At 42.8% G+C, this 12,663-nt stretch overlaps 1 protein-coding gene across 8 annotated transcripts in view; it reads right to left on the reverse strand.

Moving 5' to 3' along the window:
* The window catches only part of sh3tc1 (SH3 domain and tetratricopeptide repeats 1), a 91,832-nt gene that overhangs the window by 58,440 nt on the left and 20,729 nt on the right, over nt 1-12,663 (reverse strand). For all 8 annotated transcript variants that reach the window (XM_078542054.1, XM_078542033.1, XM_078542089.1 and 5 more), the window contains 5 exons: nt 11,431-11,536; nt 11,027-11,170; nt 10,001-10,190; nt 9,237-9,310; nt 8,851-9,046 (listed from right to left, as the gene is read on the reverse strand). In XM_078542054.1, the coding sequence (XP_078398180.1) occupies nt 8,851-9,046; nt 9,237-9,310; nt 10,001-10,190; nt 11,027-11,170; nt 11,431-11,536 (710 nt within the window). The remainder of the gene's footprint in view (nt 1-8,850; nt 9,047-9,236; nt 9,311-10,000; nt 10,191-11,026; nt 11,171-11,430; nt 11,537-12,663) is intronic.

Genomic DNA, 12,663 nt, shown 5'->3' on the forward strand with positions numbered 1-12,663 from the left:
CTCCCGTGGTGGCGAAGGTTTTGGAATCCATATTCAGAGAAAAAAAAATCAACAGGCATGTGGAGAGGTTTGAGTTAATTATGGAGAGCCAGCATAGATTTGTAAAAAAGCAGATCATACTTAACTAATCTAATTGAAGTTTTTGATGAAATAACAGAGAAAGTTGATGAAGGTAAGGCGGTGGATGTTGTCTATATGGATTTTAAGAAAGTGTTTGACAAGGTATTACATAAAAGGCTAATTAACAAAATTGAGGCTTACGGAATAGGAAGGTCAGTGTCCAATTGGATAAAAAATTGGTTTGAGGACAGAAAGCAGCGAGTCTGGTAATGGCTGTTTGTTGAGCCGGAGGACGTTAGGCATAGTGTTCCCCAAGGGATCAGCGTATGGACCATTGTCTTTTTGCTATATGACATGGATCTTGCGATGTGGAATAAATTTCAAAATTTACTGATGATACTTAACTTGGAGGAATAAGAAACAGCATTAGGGTCAGGGTTAACCCTAATGCAGGATAATACAAATTGCCCACAACAGGACATAGATAGACGAGCAGAAAGGGCAGACAAGTTGAATATGGTAGTAATGTAGATAAATGTGAGCTGATGCATTTTGGTAGAAGGAATGGGGAGAACCAATATAGATATAATGGCAAAGTTCTAAAGAGTGCGCACAGTCAGAGCGATCTTGGGGTGTGTGTGCATCGATCTTTGAAGGTGGCAAGATATATTGAGAGAGTGGTTAGCAAGGCGTGTGGGACCTTGGGTACATAAATAGAGGCATTGAGCTCAGGGAAGTTATGCTAAACCTTTATAAAACTCTGACTAGGCTCCAACTAGTGCCCAGTTCTGATTGCCAACTTTAGAAAAGATGTGAATGCCCTTGACAGGATGCAGAGGTTATTTACCAGAATAGTTTCAGGGATGGGGGGTTTTAGTTACAAGGTTAGGTTGGAAAGGTTGGGGTTGTTCACCTTGGAGCAAAGGAGATTTGATAGAGATGTAGAAGATTATGACAGGCTTAAATAAGGTAAACAAGGAAAAACTCTTCCAATTAGTTGATGGTACAAGGGTTAAGGGACACAGATTTAAGAATTTGGGCAAGAGATGCAGGGGGAAATGCGAGGAAGAATTTTTTTCTTACACAGCAAGTGGTAATGACCTGGAACGTGCTGCCCACAAGGGTGGTGGAAGTGGAAACAATCAGTGATTTCAAAAGGGAACTTCATGGGCACTCCAAAGAAGTAAACTTGAAGGGCCATGAGGATCAATCGGGGGACTGACTGGATTGCTCCACAGGAAGCTGGCATTGACTCAATAGGCCGAATGGCTTCTTTCTAACCGTAAATGACTATGTATGACATTCTACAAATATAAAATAAGCTTTTCACGGCCAGTGAACAATACCACAAACAAGTTATATTTATACAGTGCCTTTAACATAACGAAATTATGTTAAGGTCCTTCATAGAAGCATTATAAAACAAAATATGACACCGAGCCAAATAAGGAGATATTGGTTCAGATGGCCAAAAGCTTGGTCAAAGAGGTAGTTTTAAAGAGTACCTTAAAAGGAGGAAAGTGAGGTAGAGAGAGGCAGAGAGGTAAAGGGAGGGTATTCCTGAGCATAGGGCCTGACGACTGAAGGTGCAATGAATGGTGGAGCAGTTAAAAAATCACTCAAGCAGCCAGAACTAACGGAACACCAGTATCTTGGAAGATGGTGGGCTGGAGGTGACTACAGCAATACAGAGGGGCAAGGCCATGGATGGATTTGAAAACAAGGATGAAAATTTTAAAATCAAGGTGTTGCTTAACCGAGGGCCACGTTGGTCAGCGAGCACAGAGGTAATAGGTGAGCGAGACATGATTGGAGTTAAGACGCTGGTGGCAGAGTTTTGGATGACCTCAACTTTACAGAGAGTAGAATGTAGAATATTAACTTAGTATGGCATAAAGAAACCAGCTACAACTCAAAGTGTCATATTTTCTAGGCTTTCTACAGTGAACCCAACAGCTTTGAAGTAGAATTTCTCTAATTGCAAAGGAGACAGCAGTTAGTGGGAATTTCTACAACCTCTGAGGGAGTGCAAACTCATTGGCAGCAACTTCAGGATTTCTGCTTTATTCTATACATGTTCAAACTCCTGGGGAAGAATTTAAGTTCAGGAGGGGCGCGTGTGGGCGCGTCTCCGATCGGCACTCCCGATCAGGGGTGCGCCATTTTACATGGGCGGGCCAATTAAGGCCCGCCTAGTTTGACGTCCACCAGGAAGCGCTATGCGCTCCCTGTGCGGACAGGGGGGGAGATTTCCTAAGCTGAGAGTGCGCTCTTTCGCACATGCACACGAAAGAACACACTCATCTCCCTGAGGCTAAGTGCTGCCTCAGGGAGACTGGCGCCAAATTCAAAAATGCGAAATATAGAAAAACAAAATTTCCCTGACGTGTCCCCTCATGTGACACTGTCACATGAATTGAGACATGTCCATCACTTTTAATTAAACTTTTATTAAATTTTTAAAAACCTACATGAAGCCTCATCCTGCCCGTGGATGAGGTTTCATGCTTTGTCTGAAGCCCGCCAGGGCTCCCGGCCTGCCTGCCAACCTTAAGGTTGGACAGGCAGGTCTTTTAACTACTTTAATTAGTTTTTAAATGGCCTCAATTGGTTGTTGACAGGCGCACAGCTGATTCGGCTGCGGCCCCGCCAACCTGAAAATTGAAATGACGCGGGGTGACATCGGAAGTTCTGTCCGACATCACCCCGCCCCCCGCTCGCCGACCTCAATATCCTGCCCCTGAAGTTGCTGTCAATTCCAGTGGAATAATGATATTGAACATTAACAGTTTTGTAGTCGTTACCACAACAAAATCTGGGCCATTATGGTGTTAGTTGTATTCCAAACCCCCTTAAACCTCAGTATTTTCTTAAGTAAATTGTTATAGGGTGGTCGTGTTGTACTATTAATGATAGAGTTGATCTGCAGTCACTTCTTGAGTGGAAATGTTAAGTTCATTAACAATATACTCAGTAACAACTACACGCGTGCTTTCAACTCCAACTCTATCTCTACACTGACTGCTGAGGTACCCTGCGCTACTCTCCTATTGGTTACTACAGATCATGTGATCTTCATTAACAAGTATTATTCTTAAAAGTACATTACACACTAAATAAAACCACAATTACTGCATATATCTACTCAAAATATTTAAGGTCTATGTTAATCAATCTCCTAAAGTAATTACACATATAGATTGTCGGTGAAGCAAGGTCAAAGGACAGAGGACCATTGGATCAGAAGGTGCAGGTGCACAGATGTAGTGCAGTCTTTATTAATTTTGTCCTTATTTTCTGTGCCATATTTAGAATGGAATTTTCTTAAATAAACTTGTTATGCTGAAATACACTCACATCACATGTTTCCGTTATCGGCAATAATCTTTTTCACATGAGATGTTAAACCAAGATCCTATCTAATTCCTCAGGTAGACATAAAAGATCTCAGGGCACTATTCTGGCAGGATAAGGGAGAGTTATCCTATTGTTCTGGCCAATATTTATCCCTCAATCAACATCACAAAAACAGATTATCTGATCATTGTCACATTGTTGTTTGTGGAAACTGGGTGTGCACAAATTGGTTGCTGAGTTTCCTACATTACAACACACAGTGACTACGCTTCAAAAGGATTTTGTTAAGACATCATGCTTTGGGACATCCGGTGGTCCTGAAAAGCACAATATAAATGCAAATCTTTCTTTTTAATTGTACGCCACAAAAACAGTTTATTTTATCGCTGTTTGTGGGACTTGCTGTGTGCAAATTCACTGCCACCTTTCTCTGCATTACAACAGTGACTGCACTTCAAAAAAGTGTGTCATGAGAATTTGAGATTGTAAAAAGCATCACAGAAATACAAACTTGTTCTTTCATATGGTAGAATTAGTACATTACATGTTTATATAGGATGTTTCCATTATTAATGGTGGACCAGGAATTTATTATAGAAAAAGTTGACCAAGACTGTGTGAAGATACAAAATGATCATGCATTAATAGATGCAGACATTGATGATGAGGACCAGTTAGTGTCACAAGTTAGTAAACTGTTCTTTCACCTTGGAATAGATCAGCCTAAAGTGTTAGGGTATACAAGTCTTTTATTTCCTGACTGTATGGTTCTATGTGAAATTATTCAGTATAGGTTTAACTCATTACTACTGTGGCTGTGGTTCCATAACACAAACCTGAACATAATTTAATACAGATTAGAAAACACTGTGCATCTTGCCTTAAAAGTACAATGACAATGGTTCATAACAAGAGTAGGAAACTTCCCAGTTCCGACGAAAGGTCATCAATGTGAACACTAAGTGTTTCTCTCTCTATAAATGCTGTCTGACCTATGTATCTCCAGCATTTTCTGTTTTTGTTTCAAATTTCCAGTATCTTCAGCATTTTGCTTTAGAGTGAAGTGTTTTGTTGGGATAGAGATTGCTGTGCATTAGCTAACCAGAAATGGTTTAATTTCTCAGCAGTGGCATCCCTTGTGTTGAGTATAGAGCAGTTGCAAAAAATAATGCATTATTTATCGAAAATAAAAGTGAAGATGCTAATGGAATGTGCCAGGGCAGGCTACCCATTAAAATAAAGACATTTAAATTCTGCTTCTCCAGTCCCTTTTTGAAGACATGTAACATTATTTTAATGGATGTCTTCTTTATATCCAGTAGTTTCAGGGAAAACCAAATCTTTTCAACGGTAGACTAATTTCAGGTTAGCATTTTGTATTTCTGCTTGCAATAATGGGGAAAGATTTCCTCTGCTCCTTAGGTGGGAGGTTTTCCTGGGTGTGCAGTCGTTCATACTGAGCACAGTTAATATTAGGTTTGAGGACATGCCTGTGAGCCAACCAGCTTGATTTTCAACACCCATCTGGGACCCTCCACCCCTGCTTGTCCCTCCGTCCTCACCCCATCTTCCAATCCCAGCCCCAGAATATAGTATATTCACTATACCCCCTGACCTTCCCCTCTCCGATGCTTAACGTTCAGTGCTCAGCAAAGGACTTAGTTTCATACCCTTACGCCCTCATCTCAATGAATTTCGGGCTCAGCATGATGCTGAACTCTTCTTCCGCTGTCTTCGTCTCCGTGCTCACTTCTTTGGGCAGGAGTCCTCTCCCCGTTCAACGGATCCTTTTACCCACCTCCAATATTCTCCCTCCACTTGGACCCCTCCCTCTGGATTCTTACCTTCTCTTGATCTTTTCATTGAGAACTGTCGGCGTGACATTAGCCGTCTCAATTTCTCTGCTCCTCTCACCCATTCTAATCTGTCTCTCTCTGAACTCCGTTCTCTCAGGTCCAACCCCAACATTGTCATTAAACCCGCTGACAAGGGTGGTACTGTTGTTGTCTGGCGCATTGACCTCTACCTCGCGGAGGCTGAGCGTCAACTCGCAGACATTTCCTCCTACCTCTCCCTGGACCATGACCCCACCACAGAACATCAAGCCATTGTTTCCAGGACTGTCACTGACCTCATCTCCTCTGGAGATCTTCCTCCCACAGCTTCCAACTTGACAGTCGCCCAACCTCGGACGGCCCGTTTCTACCTCCTACCCAAAATCCACAAACAGAACTGTCCTGGCAGACCGATCGTGTCAGCCTGTTCCTGCCCCACGGAACTCATTTCTCGTTATCTTGACTCCCTTCTCTCTCCCCTTGTCCAGTCCCTTCCCACCTACATCCGTGATTCCTCTGCCACCTTATGTCACATCAACAATTTCCAGTTCCCTGGCCCCAACCGCTTCCTCTTCACCATGGATGTCCAATCCCTCTACACCTCCATCCCCCAACAGGATGGTCTGAGGGCCCTTAGCTTCTTCCTTGAACAGAGGCCCCAACAATCCCCATCCACCACTACTCTCCTCCGTCTGGCTGAACTTGTTCTCACACTGAACAATTTCTCCTTTAACTCCTCTCACTTCCTCCAAATAAAAGGTGTGGCTATGGGCACCCGCATGGGCCCCAGCTATGCCTGTCTCTTTATGGGGTATGTGGAACATTCCTTGTTCCAGTCCTACTCCGGCCCCCTCCCACAACTCTTTCTCCGGTACGTCGATGATTACTTCGGTGCTGCTTCATGCTCTCGTCGGGACCTGGAAAAATTTATTAATTTTGCTTCCAATCTCCACCCCTCCATCATCTTCACATGGTCCATCTCTGACACTTCTCTTCCCTTCCTTGACCTCTCTGTCTCAATTTCTGACGATAGACTGTCCACCAATATTCATTACAAGCCTACCGACTCCCACAGCTACCTCGACTACAGCTCCTCACACCCCGCTTCTTGTAAAAGACTCCATCCCATTCTCTCAGTTCCTTCTCCTCCGTCGCATCTGTTCTGATGACGCTACCTTCAAAAACAGCTCCTCTGACATGTCCTCCTTCTTCCTTAACCGAGGTTTTCCATCCACGGTCGTTGACAGGGCCCTCAACCGTGTCCGGCCCATATCCCGCGCATCCTCCCTCACGCCTTCTCCTCCTTCCCAGAAACATGATAGGGTCCCCCTTGTCCTCACTTATCACCCCACCAGCCTCCGCATTCAAAGGATCATCTTCCGCCATTTCCGCCAACTCCAGCATGATGCCACCACCAAACACATCTTCCCTTCACCCCCCCTGACGGAATTCCGTAGGGATCGTTCCCTCCGGGACACCCTGGTCCACTCCTCCATCACCCCCTACTCCTCAACCCCCACTTATGGCACCTCCCCATGCCCACGCAGAAGATGCAACACCTGCCCCTTCACTTCCTCTCTCCTCACCGTCCAAGGGCCCAAACACTCCTTTCAAGTGAAGCAGCATTTCACTTGCATTTCCCCTAACTTAGTCTACTGCATTCGTTGCTCCCAATGTGGTCTCCTCTACATTGAAGAGACCAAACGCAAACTGGGCGACCGTTTTGTGGAACACCTGCGGTCTGTCCGCAAGAAAGACCCAAACCTCCATGTCGCTTGCCATTTTAACACTCCACCCTGTTCTCTTGCCCACATGTCTGTCCTTGGCTTGCTGCATTGTTCCAGTGAAGCCCAACGCAAACTGGAGGTACAGCACCTCATCTTCCGACTAGGCACTTTACAGCCTTCCGGGCTGAATATTGAATTCAACAACTTTAGATCTTAAACTCCCCCTCCCCCCATCCCCACCCCGTTTCTCCCCCCCCACCCCCCCGCCTTTTTTTTCAATAATTTATATAGATTCTTCTTTCCCCACCTATTTCCATTATTTTTAAATCTAAAACTAAAACCTCGTTAGTCTTTCCACCCCAACCCCACTAGAGCTGTACTTTGAATATCCTGTCTTCCATTCTTAATTAGCACTTTTCTTAGACAAATATCACCACCTTCAACACCTCTTTGACCCTTTTGTCTGTGACATCTTTTGATTATCTGCTCATCTCCACAATCACCACACCCTCAATGTCTCTCTCCACCCCCCCACCACCCCCCCACCCACCTTAAACCAGTTTATATATCTCCCTTCTTCTAACTATGCTTCAGTTCTGCCGAAGGGCCATGAAGGCTCGAAACGTTAACTGATTTCTTCTCCGCCGATGCTGCCAGACCTGCTGAGTTTTTCCAGGTAATTCTGTTTTTGTTTTGGATTTCCAGCATCCGCAGTAGCTTTTAGCTTTTTGTTTTTATCAGCTTGATTTTCCTCCATTCCTCCAGATGTTAATAGTTCCAGGAGCCCACTATGAATATTTAATAACGATACATTAAGAAAAGTTGGTCTGGTTGGGCTGAGAAACTAATTCAGTAAACCCACCACTGCAGAAAATCTAACCCACTATCTATACTATTCAATATTTAAAAAGGACTTGGATAACATCCTGTCTCCAATGAAAGAGAGTTAAGTTCCATTAGCCTTGTCTTATACCAACATTGCTTTAAGTCTTAGGATCCTGGCTGCCCTTCACTGAGCTCTATCCTACATGTTAACGGGTTTTAGAGAGGAAGGCGATCAGAATTACAGAACATGGGTTTAAACTGTACTGTGCAGTATTAGTAATGAACCCGTTTTGAAATTTCTCAGGGGTTTTAGGTAATCCAGTAAAAGTATCTGCCTCCATTTTCTTACACTGTTTTTGTTATTCTTAACTACTTTTTGGGCAATAGCCAGTTCTCAATCTCTTGATTTACCTCATCTCTGATGCCGTTCTATTTAAGTTTATAATTTCAAAGGCATGCACAGCCTCCGATTCTTTGTTTTTAAAAAAAAATTCTTTCGAGTTATCAACAGTCACAGATTGCAACTTTTTCGAGTACAATCACAGTTCTTGGTTTCCGGGAGTGGGACATGAACCCACAACCCTCTGATTCAAAGGCGAGGGTGCTATGGACTGAGCCACAGCTGACACCTCCCTTTCTTTGTTTTAAACTCTTTCGAGTTATCAACAGTCACAGATTGCAACTCGTTCGAGTACAATCACAGTTCTTGGTTTCGGGGAGTGGGACATGAACCCACAACCCTCTGATTCAAAGGCGAGGGTGCTATGAACTGAGCCACAGCTGACACCTCCCTTTCTTTGTTTTAAAATTCTTTCGAGTTATCAACAGTCACAGATTGCAACTCTTTTGAGTACAATCACAGTTCTTGGTTTCTGGGAGTGGGACATGAACCCACAACCTTCTGATTCAAAGGTGAGGGTGCTATGGACTGAGCCACAGCTGATGGACAGTGCATAACAGCAGGTTAATTGAACCATAGGATGGATGTAGCTTAATTCAATTATCAGTGTCACACATGTACTTTTTTTTTAAAAAAAGCTACTTACAGTGGCATGAAATCTTTTGGCTTCACGTGATTTATTTTCACAAATCCAATTTTTCCACTTGCTTCATTTCTCCCCAGGAACCACTGCAGACATGTGCTGAGAAAGCCGATGATTGCAATCCTGTCCCCCAGCTGGAAGCTTAGCTCGTCAGCTCCAAAACCATCGTAATCAACTGCTGCCATGCAGCACCCCTGTCCTGTGCAAACAATTAAAGTGTGTTAAAATCAACTTCCTGAGACACTGCCATCTATTTGTAACACAGTTTTTCCTCAGCCATCTTCTTAAAACTGATGTCCCTTATGGTTAGTTACTTGTCTCTATCTTGTGTTTTTTCTCATAAATAATTCACACACTGCATGAATTGTTGTAAAACATCAGCAACTTACCAAGTGGTTGAGGAAATTCTGCTGTCATGTTATTTGGTACATCAATGCCTCCACTGTACTTTTTGAAAAACCATCTAAAAACAGACAAAATTCCAGCTTATAAAATTATTCAGCCCGTACAATGATTAATTTTAACCTTGAGCCTGAATATTCTCACCAAATTGTAAAATTTGTCCATATTAAGAAATTAATGTGGGAAAGTGCAACTTTACGCTCATATTTCAGAGTCTTCTACCTTTCTCTTGCCTGCCTGCAATTTTCTGCCCATAGCAATGAATGAGAGGTAAATCATAGGCTTGCAAGTTCTGAGATGGTACGTGGTATAAGATAAGGTCACATGGCAGAAGACATGACTTGGAGGGGAGCTTGCAGGTGATGTTTTCATGTGTCCCCTGTTCTTCTAAATGATAGAGGTCACATGTTTGTAAGATGCTGTTGAAGGAAGCTTGGCGAATTGGAGTGCTGTAGATGGCACACACTGCTTTCAATGTGTGCCAGTGGTGGAAGGGATGAATGTTTAAAGGTGGTGGATGGGGTGCTGATCATGGGAGCTGCTTTGTCCTGGATAGTGCCAAGCTTCTTAAGTGTTGTTGGAGCTGTTTTATCTAAACATCTGAATTCCATCACATTTCTGATTTTTGCCTTGTAGATGATGGACAGGCTTTGAGGAGTCAGGAGGGGAGCTAGTTGCTGCAGAATTCTCAGCCTCTCCCTGCAGGTTCAGTATTTTAAAGGAACAGGAACTGAAAAATTTTGGCACCTACTGATGAAAAGGGATGAGAAGCTCCATGTGAGATTTTGGAACCAAAACCTTCTTTCCACTGACCAGAGACTGCCCTGACCATTTAGAACCACTTTTTGCATTGTCAACAACAACAAGGTCATTCTGTTTGGGCTCCTGGTCATTTTCTTCATTTTCCTGAAGACTGAATGGATAACTTACAAAAAACATTCCTGAGGAGAGAAAAAAAAACAAGGAGTAAATATGAACTTACAAACATTTGATGACTTCCACTTCTGATCCTGCCAGAGTGTGTGGGGTCAGGGAGATGTCATCTCATTTTAATATTGTGCCCCCTTGATCAGACAGGTCAAGTATTCCTGTGGAGACCACTAGATTTGGAAAGGCAAGGCTAACTCTTTCCTATTTTGCCGCAGCCTGCAAAGGTACTCAGTGGCCTCCGTTAGGTGTCCAAGTCACAGACAAATAAACTCCTGGTCTGACTGTCCCATTCCCTCTGACCAAGTCCCATTCTGATAAAGGTGGCCTTGCTCACGGTGAATGCAGGTTCACCAGGAGAGTCATGGGTTTTGTGTCCCTTGGTTTGCAACAGGAATTCACAACTGAAATTTGGACAGTTTTGAAAATATGAACTGACAGTAACAGGAATAGGCTATTTGGTCCAATAGCTCCAGCGCTATTCCCTTCATGCCCTGGCCCCTCCCAATTCTAGCTTCTTGTGCAATCTCAATTTTCACATCTCGATCACAGCTCCCTAGGCTCTAAACTCTGGAATTCCCTCCCTAAATCTCTTTGCCTCTCTATCGCTCTCTCTTCTTTTCTCGTCCTTTAAAATGGTCCGTAAAAGCTACCTCTTTGAGCAAGTTCTTAGTCCCCTGTCCTAATATCTTATATGGCTTGATGTCAAATTTTGATCAATAGTGGGCCTGTGAAGTGCTTTGTGACATTTTATTCTGGTGAGGGTGCTCTGTAAATGCAAATTGTTGTTGTTGAATTTATTGGGAGTTGTTTCCAAGTTGAAATGCAATTCAGAATAACAGATCCTCACCTTCCTGTAAAAGAAGGCCTTTGTACATTATTTTGAGAGATTCTTCACTTATCTGCACCTCAATCCTGGCATCCTCTTCATCGATACAATTCAGCCAAAAGCCTTGATCTAACAGTAGGTTCTCCATGCAGTGGCCAACAAAGCCTAAACAGCAACAGAAATTGTAATCGCGGGTTATGGTGAAGTACAAGCCATTGATCATCTAGCAATCTATCAATCACTATTTTCTACTTAGTGATACCAACAGATCTCAACAACGTCATTAAAAATACAATTTGCAATGGTAACATATGTATATAAAGCATATTTCTTCTAAAACATTTCTTCAGACCATTGTAGCTTTAATTAAAGGTGAACTATATAGAAATTACCCACATCTGTCATACTGAAACTACTGTTACTACCTAGTGAGTAATAAGTTGAAAATTTCCAAATTTCTTCAAATGTTTTAAAAGTGATCACAATCAAGTCTTGGTCACTATGTATGGACAGCAGCCTAGCTGAAAGTTCCTGAAAAAGATGAAAAAATATTGAATTAAGAGACCACAAAGGAGATGATGCATAGCAGAATGATAACTTGTACTGATAGAGCGCAATATTCTTAAACCAAAACATATTCCCTTCAGAAAGCCAAGTTTAAAAAGAAACAAAATCAGTAATAAAATTACACAAACATTTTTTTATGTTATGAGGGGCTGGCTACCTCAGTTGGCTAGCGTGTGGTTCAAAATAAGGCCAGCAGCGTGGGTTTGATTCCCATTCCAGCTGAGGTAGACTGGGGTCTACCAGCACTGACAAAATCTTTAAAAAAAGGGCTCAGGGTGAAGCATCAGCAGACAATGAGCTAAGGACCTGCCTTTGGCTTTCGGCAGCCACACATGAATGATTTTCTACGTATAGAGATGGTGTTATAAAGAGGAAGCAAATGGTGGGGTCGAGTTTTTGTTTTGGCATCATCAGACAATTGTACCTAAAGTGCATTTGACAGCATGATGGTTAGATTATGCTTCATGTTTCCATTTAAATTTATTTGCATAATCATTAATGTAATCCATGAACCAGTGCATAAGACCGTAAGACCAGAAAACGTAGGAGCAGAAATAGGCCATTTAGCCCAGCGAGTCTGCTCCGCCATTCAATGAGATCATGGTTGATCCTCAACTCCACTTTCCTGCCTTTCCCCCTCATAACCCTTGATTCCCTTACTGATTAGAAATCTGTCTATCTCAGCCTTGAATATACTTAACAACCCAGCTTCTACAGCCCTTTGTGGTAAAGAATTCCACAGATTAACTACCCTCAGAGAAGAAATTCCTCCTAATCTGTTTTAAATGGGCACCCCTTTACTCTGAGATTATGCCCTCTGGTTCTAGGCTCTCCCACAAGGGGAAACAACCTCTCAGCATCTACCCTGTCAAGCCCCCTAAGAATCTTATATGTTTCAACAAGGTTGCCTCTCATTCTTCTAAACTCCAATGAGTACAGGCCCAACCTACTCAACCTCTCCTCATAAGAGAATCAGCCTAGTGAACCTTCTCTGGGCTGCCTCCAATGCCAGTATATCTTTCCTTAGATAAGGGGGCCAAAAATGTTCACAGTATTCTAGGTGCGGTCTAACTAGTGCCTTGTATAGTGTT

Source organism: Cetorhinus maximus, chromosome 1 (assembly GCF_964194155.1).
Source record: "Cetorhinus maximus chromosome 1, sCetMax3.hap1.1, whole genome shotgun sequence".
Classification (NCBI taxonomy): domain Eukaryota; kingdom Metazoa; phylum Chordata; class Chondrichthyes; order Lamniformes; family Cetorhinidae; genus Cetorhinus; species Cetorhinus maximus.